Source organism: Populus trichocarpa, chromosome 6 (assembly GCF_000002775.5).
Source record: "Populus trichocarpa isolate Nisqually-1 chromosome 6, P.trichocarpa_v4.1, whole genome shotgun sequence".
NCBI classification, from domain to species: Eukaryota; Viridiplantae; Streptophyta; class Magnoliopsida; order Malpighiales; family Salicaceae; genus Populus; species Populus trichocarpa.
The window spans coordinates 3215512-3227750 of record NC_037290.2 but is presented as its reverse complement, the minus strand read 5'-3'; the positions used below and the strand labels follow the sequence as shown (position 1 = coordinate 3227750).

The following is a 12239-nucleotide window of genomic DNA, read 5'->3' as shown; positions in this document are numbered from 1 at the left end:
GCTGATTCTTGCATCAGAATGGAAAGGCGCTGGGCTGCTGGTCTTGAAGGGAGGCTGGTTGAGGAAATGTGTTTGGCGTGAAATTTATAGTAGATTATGAGAGTTAAATCCTTATTTATTCTGCCATGATTGTAGTTAACAAGTCCGTTTGTTTGCGTGGTTGCTTCTGCGTTTGAAGCAACCACAGCAAACATAATGTTTGGTTCTACTAAAAACACAATTTAATTCTAGTGGGTCCCATGTAATTTCACGTTTTGGACGCGAATTTTGCAAAGCAGCTTATAGCTGCTTTGCAAAATTCTGAGTGCAATTCACTTGCACTGTTCGAGTGATTTTTTTTTTCTTCAGTGTGTTTAGTTTTTGTATTTTTTAAAAAAAAAAAACTAGTTTAGAATGAATTAAATTTACTCGCATTGTCATGTAAATAATATTTTTTTTCCTGAAAAACTAGTGTAGAGTGAATTAAATTCACTCGCACTGTAATATCAAATCAATTTTATTCCTGATAATATTTTATCTAATTTTATTACACGTTCAAAAAATAATAGAAACTGTAATTCTTGTCGAATGAATTTTGTACGTAATGGAATTGTAGATGGTTTAATGGCATAATAAAAAATATTTTATATAAAGTATTATTTATTTCATGAAGTAATAACAATAGTTAAATCTACAACATTTAAATTAAAAACCATCAATTTTAATATATATATTTTAAAATTATTTTATAACTTTAATTTTAAAAACATTCTTAACCAAACACATTAAACTACTTTTTATTCAACCTCAATTTCAACCACAGTTTTAAACAAACACCTATTTTTTCAAATCAACCTCAATTAAAAGTACTTTTTTATAAAAACAACTTTTTTAAAACCACAACTACAACAGCTACTGCAATACCAAACACACTCAACATATTAGAAGACATGTTTCTTTTGTTTCTGTGCCACCAAGAGATTCAATTAGGATTAAAATCAAGCCCTAATGTTTCATAAGAAGCAGTCGTTTATGCTTTTCTTTTTATGCTTTGAAATCTGCAAAAACATCAACCAAAATGACATTATTTGCTTTGAAGATTTAAATTGTGTTATTCCTCAATTTAAACCAAACGCATCGTTTCACTTAATGTTTTTTCCACTTAAAATCAAGCCAAACTTCATAATGAAAAAATAATTGAAGATTTTTCTATTAGGAAAGAATTAATTGAAGATTTTTTCCTTTAAAGAAAAATTAATTAAAGATTTTGAAGTTTTTTTTAATGAAAAAATAATTTCAGATTTCAAAGATTTTTCTTTAATGAAAAAATAATTGAAGATTTCCACTTTAATGGAAAAAAAAATTGTTTTAAATGAACATGGTATTTCTTTCCACCATATTTGATTTTTCTTTTACCGTAATCTTGAATTTCACAGAATATTTTCATTAAGTTTAAAATATCATTATTTCCTTTTTAATTGCAATTTCCTTGATTGTTTCCTAATCAAACATTTAAATTCATTTCATTTTGCCTATTTGATTTCCCATGAATTTGGTTCCCTTTTTTGTATTTGGTATTTTTATGATTGTTTTTTCCCGCACAAAGATTAAATAAAATAATAAAAAATAACAAAATGATTAAATCTGACTAATTTTATTGAAAAGGAAATGTTTTTTGGATTTTCTATTTTTATTTGAAATATATAAAATGGGGGGTCAAATTTTGGGTCATGACACATAATATACACTTACAGAAATTTTTAAGATTTCCTACCATAAAAAAGAGAAAAAAAAATACAATCTTACAAGTCTTACTGGATTTCGGATTAATAATTTTTCCAAAAACTGAAAGATTCGATCCCCAAAAAAAAAAACTCATTGTTGTGCTATAAATATGCATTGATATTCAGAATAATTGAGGGATAGATTGAGTATTTCAAGTTCTTGACAAGAAAAAAAATACAATATAGTATACACAATGGCGAGAGTCTCATTCAACGTTGGTCTACTTGTCATCTTCTTCATCATCGCATCAGGTAACTCTCCATGATACCCTATAATGAGAGAAAAATAATAAAAATAATATCAATAAAAGTCGTCGATCTCTTAATTTATTGTTATATTTGGATGATTTTAACATGAACGAAGAATATTGATATAGGGTTCATCTTGGATGCCGAGGCACAAACACGGCATGTGGATGGGTGTCAGAAAGAGATTGAATGTGAAGGTGCTTGTGCTCTTCCCTGTCAAGCCTGTGTGTGTAATGATAACAAGTGTGTCTGTGACGATCAGGCCATGGCCAAATCCAAGCCAGCACGAGAGAGGCACGACTGAGAAGTTTAGGGCAACGAGAGAGGCGCCACATTGTTTCTCCTAATAATGATTTTTGTAATTCCTCTTAATAAACTGCATGGGTTGCAAAATGTTTTGTGTTCTTTTTCTTTCTTTCTTTTTCTTTAAAAATGGAATGATAGCATCAAATATTAACAAGAAAAAGAAGTAATTAGACAGGTGTATTTGGCATTACATTTCAAAAATAAAAATAATCGCTACCATATTTTTAAATATACCATTTATTATTTAGTGTTCATAGGTGAGATGAACAAATTGATAGTTTTCTATATGAAGGGAGACAAGGAAGGTTAATTAAAGGAAAAACGGATTATAACATACTTAAAAATACGTATTTAAAATTAATTTAAAAGTAAGATTTATTCACATTAAGAGTAATTAGATTTTATTAAAAGATGGTCTTCAATATAAGTTCTTCAGTATAAAATATTAAGATATTTAAAACTAATTATGAGTAAATAAAAAAATAGGTTTAAAAAACCTTTAATTAATAATATTTTTCTCCTTCAGGACCTGGGAATGATTCATGTAGACGATGGATTTTTCAATATTGGCCACGTAGGCCATGTTTGTTTCCCGGAATTCACTTTCCGGAAAACCACTTTCCAAACTTTCCCGTATTTGTTTGTCATTAGGAAAGTTGGTTAACGAAAAACACTTTCCGGTCAACGGAAAACACTTTCCGGTCAACGGAAAACACTTTCCGGTCAAAGAAAAATTTGGTTTAGTTTCCAGGAAAGTGTTTTCCCTTTTGGCTGTGTTTGTTTTCCGGAAAGTGGTTTCCGGGAAACCACTTTCCAAACTTTCCTGTGTTTGTTTGCCATTAGAAAAGTTGGTCAACGGAAAACACTTTCCAGTCAAAGGAAAATTTGGCTTGGTTTTCAGGAAAGTGTTTTCCTGGAAAATTTGGGCGGAAAACACTTTCCGGAAGTTGTGAAAAATTTAGAAATGTCATTATTTGCTGATTATATCAAATTTGATCCTCAAACTTTTGATTGCTATATATAATTTGTTTTGTATATTTATTTTTCAATTCCATCTCTTAAAAATTAATTTTTATATTAATTTTGGTCCTTATTTTTATAATTGTTATTTGCTTTTTCCTTATTATTTTTTTATTGAATTTTTTTATCTATCAAATTTGGTCCTCATTTTTTTGATTGTTACTTATTTTATTTGAAATAATTTATAAAATGTTAATTATTATTATTTTAATTCATTCACCTTTCATTTTTTTTTTATTTTTTAGATTTGATCTCTATTATTTTGATTATTATTTATTTTATTTGAGATAATTTATGAAATTATATTTTTTTTCAATTTCATTCTCATTCAACTTTTTAATTTGTAAGATTTGTTCCTCATTATTTTAATAAATTTGAGAAAAATAAAACATTAATAAGTTATTTTCCAGCTCATTTTCCATAACATAACCAAACACTGGAAAGTGTTTTCCAACTTATTTTCCATTACACTACCAAACATCGGAAAATACTTTCCCGGAATTCACTTTTCTGGAATTCAATTTCCCCGGAATTCACTTTCCAAAAAGAAACTACTTTCCAGCAAACAAACGGGGCCGTAGTATTTAAGAAGATTTCATCAAACTTGGTGTCACGTAGCATTGATGTGCAAAAGCCCATTGGACATGGGCTTGTAAGGGTGCTGAAGGTCACAAGCCCATTGGTGTCCCGTAACTTGTTCAATTCATATAATAAGATCCGATCTAGCTTACCTGGTGAATTTCTTGATTTGCTGATCTTCATGGTTCGAGCTGGATAAGTGAGAAAATCTATTATTATTTTTAAAGGTATTCTTTCTTAACAATAACTCATGACTACATAATTAACTATTTTTAATAATCTTGAAGGGTATAATTTAATTTATTAAGTTCTGGATTTTTCTTCTAAAGATTACCAGTTCGAGTTTCGCAAACCTCAGTGCCACTGGAGGCTTACATCATTATTAACTTCAGGATCCGTGAAATTAGTCAATGTATACCCACGTCAATTAAAAAAAAAAAACTAATGACCACAAAATATACATCATCAATAACGATGCCTGTTTGGGAGTGTGTTTGTTGTTGCTTTTCAAAGTGCTTTCACTCAGAAATGTATCAAAATAATATTTTTTTATTTTTTAAAAATCATTTTTGATATCAGCACATCAAAATGGTTTAAAAACACCAAAAACATATTAATTTGAAGTGAAGAAAAAAAATAAAAGATTTTTAATTTTTTTAAAAAATGCTTTTGAAACGCAAAAACAAATAAGGCCATCTCACAACACTGTAACCCTATTTTCTGATAAAATAATCAGCCTAGATATCTCCAATCTTCAACCCGACCGTCTATAATAAAGAGCAACGTGTATTGAACTTATGAGTGTTTGGAAATGCAGGCCAACCCGCGTTTTTTTTTTAAATTAAATTATATTTTGGATCGTTTTGATGCGCTGATCTCAAAAATAATTTTTTAAAAATAAAAAAATATTATTTTAATATATTTTAAAATAAAAAATACTTTAAAAAACAACAGTATTTCACAACAGGCTATAATCCAGATCCGACGGTTTATTTTCTTTGTTTCTCACCTGGATGCTGTCTCTCTCTCTCATTCCATTCTGCCACTACAGTCAATTTACACGAGAGGCAGCCGACACCCCTTGCCTCTTTTCTTCATTTAAAATGTGTGGTGTCTCATTGTCACCTGCTGCGGACCACACACGCAACTCATAATATTTTTTTTTTTATATAAGAATTGATGATAGAATATTCTTTTTAGAAGAAAATAATATATTTATTGATGTGTTGATTTCAATTATTCAAAATAATGTCGAACCATATAACAAGATTTAACCCAAATGAGAGATTGGATGATATTATTTCCCCTGAGATCCATAAGAAACCATGAGTTTTTTTTTATTAACGTGGGTGTCCGGGTCAGTTTATACATATCTCGATGGATTCCACAGATCCTGAAATTAACGACTATGTAAGTCTCCAGTAGCCTTGAAGTTTGCGAGACTCGAACTAGTAATCTTTAGAGAGCAAATCTATAATATGATCAATTAAATTATACCCTCAAAATTAACTATAAATATTTTTTTATATAAGCTAAAGCCGCCACAAAAGCAGGGCCGGGTCATTGCTATAGTTAATAAAAGCATTAACAAATTAATAAGAAACATTAAAGGATTTGAGATGGAAACGCGATTCATCATGAATCACCTCACTGCTTCTGTTCTTTTTTTTGTTTGAATTCTTTTTTTTTATTGAGTCATTTTTCCTTTTGTTTAACAATTTTAATTCTTTTATATATTATGAAATGATATTTGAATTATGAACAATAAACCAACTCAAACTTTTTTTTTTCATTCATAACCTTTTTTTTCATTTGCACCCTTCTTCTTTTTTTAATTCCTTTTGCTTCCATTTAATAATTATAATTTGATTTTACAAAATTGATGCTCGGTAAACTATAAAATAATATTTGAAATCATGAACACATAAAATAATATAAAAATATTAAAAAATGATGGAAATGCAACATAAAAGAATGACACATTTCATTGTGTATTGTAATAGTTAATTTTTTTTCCTTTTACTTTCTATCACTTGACTTTTTTTTTTCCAATTTAATAATTTCACCTAAAAGTCTACTAGAAATTGAATTTGATGTTTTGTTCTGGTCTTATTTGGGGCTCTCGTGATGTTAAAAATAAATTTTAATGTTGAGTTAATGTTTGATTTGATAAAATAAAATTAATTTTATTGAGTTAATTCTCGATATTTCAAACAAAATTAATATGTCGATGTCTCAATATTAAAGAAAATATCATCTTGAAAAAAAATTAAAGTCAAACCAAGTTTTTTATCATTCTAATTGTCTTTAAACCTATTAAATCTATTCGATTATATCAAAGCAACTATTATATAATTTAATTTTAAACTCGGGTTAAGTAAATTTTGAAGTTGACATATTATTGAATTGCAGGTAATAACAATATTAAATAACTCTATATGTTCTCCATATATTTTTTATATATTCAAAAATGTTTTGGAGAATGGCGTAGCGCGAATAAATAAATAAACTAGTAAATGCTATTGAACGAGTCGTTAAATTGTTCTCTCTCCAGCTAGCTACATATGGATCCCTGAAAACTGGATGCTAAAAAAAGAGTATCCATCACAACAACAGAGAGATAATCATAATCCGGCCTGCATTTTGATAAAGGATTGACAACCTGAAGAAAGTCTGTACACGGTGGAGTAGCCTGCCCGCCTGCCTTCCTTAATTTGCTGCTGTGGTTGTAAACGTTATGCACGCAGCAATGTTTTTTAATAACAACGTCTGCTCCGCTGCACAAGCGGCGATACATAATATTTATCAAGCAGCATTATAGTAGGAGAGTAGACTGCCTCCTTAATCTGCAGAGAGGACACCACCCAATGCAGCTTCGGTTTCTTCAAAATATAGCTGTAAGAGTCACCTGGAGCATAACTTAATTATCCCCTTTGATTTTTAATAACAACGTCTTTCCCCCCCGCTAAAGCGTTGTTTCCATAAACAATACTCCATGATATATATATATGGAGTGTGTGTGAAAGAAGGTCCACTTGCATTAAACACAAGAAACTATGGTTAAAATATTACTGGTCAAAACTTTAATTTTATTTTTAAAAATAAAAGGTATTGTTTTAATATATTTTTAAATAAAAAATAATTTAAAATACAACCCCCCTCTCTATCTCTACCACACTGAAAAACATGCACTTGACTATCATCCCAGATAATCTGATAACCTTTATATAAAGCCCATCGCCCAACACAAAACCACCCATAAAACCTTATATTCAGAGCTAGCCATTTCAAACATATCCATCCTCTATTCTATGGCCATGGCAAACCAACAGCAGCACCAACCATGCCATGGCATAACTGAACAAGCACAAGTTGTTGTGGTCATGGTGCCCTTTCCAGCACAAGGCCATCTCAACCAGCTCCTCCAACTCTCCAGGCTCGTCCTATCCTATAACATCCCGGTCCACTATGTCGGCGCCACCACCCACAATCGTCAGGCCAAGCAGCGCGTGCACGGTTGGGATCCAGACGCCGCAGCGAGTATCCATTTCCATGATATTGAGATCCCCCCTTTTCATTGCCCTCCTCCCAATCCAAATGCCAAAATCAAGTTCCCTTCTCATTTGCAACCTGCTTTCAATGCCTCGTCTCATCTTACAGAGCCTGTTTCAATGCTTGTACGTGCACTTTCATGCAAAGCAAGGAAGATTATTGTAATTCATGACTCTCTAATGGGGTCTGTGATTCAAGAAGCTCGTTTACTCCCTAATGTAGAGTCTTACATTTTCCATAGTGTATCTGCTTTTACTGTTTCCTCGTATGCATGGGAACAGCAAGGGAAGAATATTATAGAGGATAATGAGTTGTTTCCACAGGATATTCCTTCTCTTGAAGGGTGTTTTACTGCTGAGTTTGCAGATTTTTTTGCTCGTCAATCTAATTACCAAAAGTTCAACACTGGCTGTGTTTACAACACTTGTAAACTAGTAGAAGGTGCTTATACGGATTTGCTTGAGAAAGAAACAGCTAAGGAAGGCATTAAGCACTGGGCTTTAGGACCTTTCAATCCCGTGACAATACCCGAGAGATCAGAAAAGAAGAGGTTTTGCTTGGATTGGCTTGATAAACATGCAAGAAACTCAGTCATTTACGTGTCGTTTGGGACGACTACAACCTTGGATGATGAACAAATCAAGGAGCTGGCAATTGGGTTGAGAGAAAGCAAACAAAAGTTTATTTGGGCACTACGAGATGCTGATAAAGGAGATGTTTTCAACGGAGAAGAGAGAAGAGCAGAACTCCCAGAAGGGTACGAGGATTCAGTGGATGGGATAGGACTAGTGCTGAGAGACTGGGCACCCCAGCTAGAGATTTTAGCCCACCCGGCAACAGGAGGGATTATGAGTCACTGTGGATGGAATTCTTGCATGGAAAGTATTACCATGGGAGTGCCAATTGCTGCTTGGCCTATGCACTCAGATCAACCAAGAAACGCAGTTCTAATAACAAAAATCCTCAAGATTGGAGTTGTAGTTAAGGAATGGGAGCTAAGAGATGAGATTGTAACGTCAAAGATTGTTGAAAGTGCTGTGAAAAAGCTAATGGCATCGACAGAAGGTGATGAGATGAGAAGGAGAGCAGAAGAAATGGGGGAGTCCGTGCGAGTTTCCGCGGCTGAAGGAGGAGTTTCTCGTATGGAGATGGAATCCTTCGTTGCTCATATCACTAGTTAATTTTTAAAGTAAGCATGCACTAAGCTGGTTTCGTTTGCCATAATAAATTTTCAATCTGCAATGAAATAGAATGCAGCTAGGCAAGTACAAGAGATCTATACAGTCCTTGTACTCATACTGGATTGTCATTAAATTATAACTTCTGCCGTTTTTGCATTTCAAATAAAAATAAAAGTGTAAATGCAATCACCTAGACATTAATTAAAGAGTAATTGGTGGGAAAAAAATTAAAATGCAATAAAAAGATAGAGCGACTACTTCATCATCCAGACCATATTCATCGGTAAATTCCGGTGAATAGCAGTACACATCCCCATTGGCAGGACTCGAGCATGAACTAGAAGGTACTGCATCATCTGCTTCTTTGAGACTACACTCATTGTCTGTGCATTAAAAACATCAAGTGAAACCAACAGAAGAAATTCCATCCCACAAAAATGAAACAAAGCAAACGGATAATCTTAGCCATAAACCTGAACAGTAGTTCCTCGTCGGTGTACATTAATTGCCAATCATGCTCATCAACAGAAGCCTGCAAGTGCTCTTCTCCACCATGTGAATACCCATTTTTCTTCAGTAACTGCAGGCTACGAAAGCTCTTCTTGCAACGTGCGTGCAATCATCTCATCATTCTCTACATGGCTACAATCCGTAATATGATCATAATGATCCCTCACACAATCATCTCAGCATTCTCAGCATTCTTTAGGATGTAAGGAAAAAAACAATGCTATTTGTTTTTCCACTACCAAAAACGTGTTTCATACCCGATAACTATCGATTTCAACAAAATCGATCGCTTTTGGGAATCAATTTTGGTTTTGATTTTTTTGCCTGAGAGATAGAGGGGAATAAGAAGATAGTCGGATATGTTGTTTATGGCCATTTCATGTTTAATATATACGAGGATATTATGGTTAATTCCTCGCGGTTTAAAACATGCATGGTCTATATATATATATAATTTGGTCCAAATAGAGACTTACAAGGACTTGTTTGAAAAAAAGTAAAGTCAAGGATTAAATGTAAAAAAACTAGAAATTTAAGGACCAAAAATATATATCAATGAAAATTTTATGTTTTAAGAATATGAAATGTACTGTTATCTTTATGTTGTCTTTTACAATAAATATCTCACATCTTACAATAATTTTTATGTTACAAAAATTTAAGGACTAATTAATCGAGCATCGATATATCACATCTTAAAAAAGATAATGGGAGCGTGAACTTGAGATTAAAGGCAAGTGACCCGTGGTTTGTCGTGTCTCGCGTCTATATTTTGGTCATGGATCTTATTTAAGTTATGGATCTTATTCGGTCCAATAAAATAGTTTTATTTAATTTTATAAGAAGAAAAAAAAACAATAAATGGACTGAATTTAAAAATAAAAAACAATAATGATTATTTATAAAAAAAAGAACGCTTGTCAAAAGAAAGAAAAATAAAATTGAATTCCAAAATAACTCAATATTAAATGATGAAATAGAAAAAATAGAAATGAAAAAAAGTAGAGACAACGCGAGTTAGCATCACAAACTCAAGACCCGAGTTATGAGACTAAGCTAACCTCATAGAAAGCAAATCAAGAAAATTAACGATGTCTAATTCCCAATAATCCAAATATACAAGGATGAAAAATAAATAGTAAAAAAAACCCAAAAAAATAATCACATTATTTTTAACATTATTGTATAAAAACTACTTAAAAATATAAAAAAATAATTTAAAAAACAAAATATTTTTTTTCAAAAACGTTTTTGCATTGTAAAGCACAAACAATACCGACATAGTCACATTAGGCTTCAGGTTTGTAGCTAGGAATTTTGCTTTTAGCTCCTTTGGTCATTTACAAATAAAAATTATTAGCATTAACATTAACAAAAAGTTAAAATAGATGTTTTTGTTGTGCACAACATCATAAAACATTATTTATTGTGATAATATTATTTGTTTTTTAAAAAAAAAACATTTGATTTATTGAAAATTAGCTTTCATGATTTTTTGTGGTTTATTTTTTATGTAGTTATCCTAATCTTATGACTTATATAGCGAGTTTGGCGGGTTGATCCTGTTAAGTTGAGTTTTGTTTTTTTCTTCAATCGGTATTCTTTTTAATTTTATTATCAAACATTTAATTAACTGAGAATTATACTTTATAATTTATTTCAGTTTGCTTTTTATGAGGTTATTTCAGTCTTATAATCCAGGTCATGAGTTTTTCAGATTAATTTGGGTAGACTCAAGTTGTTTTACTGTGTCTTATTTTTAGATTGGTTTTTTTTTTAATTTTTTTTTCAACAATGAGTTGATTGAGAATTAAACTTTATAATTTGTTTTTATTTACTTTATATTAGGTTATCATGGTTTCATGACCTGTATTGTGAATTTGACAGGTTAACATGTGTTGACTTGGGTCGGTGCAATATGTTGCTGTCGCAATATTTTTTTAAAAAAGATGTTATTTTAAATTTTTTGACTTGAACAATATTTTTATTAGTCATTTAAGTTGTTTTTGGATCTGTCAAGTCAAGTAAGTCACATTAAAACAATTTTTATATGGTTTAATTTTTTTATTAGAAAAATATTAGCAACAATTAATTTTTTTAAAAATATTAACTTAACCCATAGTGGAGCACGGGTCGACCATTTTGTCTAGTCAACAATTTTTATAAATACACATTAGCATAATTGTCAACACATTTACATCCTAATTATTTGTCGGTAAAATACTTTACATGGCTATCAACATCTTAATTATTATACATGATATATGCTATATCAATAAATATCCTAACGTTAATATAGTATAGACTATAGAGGGATTGGGAGCTTTCAAGTATCATTTTAGTATCTGTGTATGATAGCATGGTGGCTGGTAAGCATTTTTTTTACTTTTTTTTTTTGAAAATTACAATGCATCAAAATTAATGATTATGATCTTCTTTATTTTTTTGCATTTTAAAAGCGTTTTTAAAAAAAATTAAATTTTTTTATTTTTTTTCTTTAAATTAATATGTTTTTGGTATTTTTAGATTATTTTGATGTGTTGATATTAAAAATATTTTTTAAAAAATAAAACAAATATTATTTTGATATATTTTTAAATAAAAAAACTTAAAAAAAACCGTAATTACACTCCCAAAAAGTTCTATACGAAGGTATTGTAATTCTACTGGCTTAAGTTACAAACTATTAAATATTTTTATTTATTATATCATAATAATTTATCCTATTTATTTGTAACTTAAGTAATATCTTATAATTATATTAGCTGTTGACACTACTTTACCATCACGACTCAAAAGATGTAATGTCGTCTGAAAAATACAAATATTATTCACTACATAATATAAATATTACTATCATGAATTGTTAAATAGATTTTTTGAGAATATGTTTGTTTTTTAATTTCAATCATTTTTTAAAAGTGTTTTTAAATTTTTTTTTATTTGAAAAAATATGAAATTAATATTTTCTTTTAATTTTTATATACAGATATAAAAAATATTATTTTAATATATTTTTATTAAAAATAATTTTTAAAAAACATGCATAGTTGGTGGTGTGATAGTTCTTAAATATTTA

At 30.2% G+C, this 12239-nt stretch overlaps 1 protein-coding gene across 1 annotated transcript; it reads left to right on the top strand.

Annotated features, from left to right (window-relative positions):
* The first annotated feature begins 7157 nt into the window (after nt 1-7157).
* LOC7473599 (zeatin O-xylosyltransferase) lies at nt 7158-8824 on the top strand. Its single transcript, XM_002308890.3, has one exon. It carries the CDS (start codon nt 7229-7231, stop codon nt 8648-8650), a length of 1422 nt encoding a protein of 473 aa, XP_002308926.1. The 5' UTR covers nt 7158-7228; the 3' UTR covers nt 8651-8824.
* The last annotated feature ends 3415 nt before the right edge of the window (nt 8825-12239 follow it).

What these genes read in the sequence shown, in the direction of transcription:
- LOC7473599 (XM_002308890.3), top strand. Translation starts at nt 7,229, where the DNA reads ATGGCCATGGCAAACCAACAGCAGCACCAACCATGCCATGGCATAACT.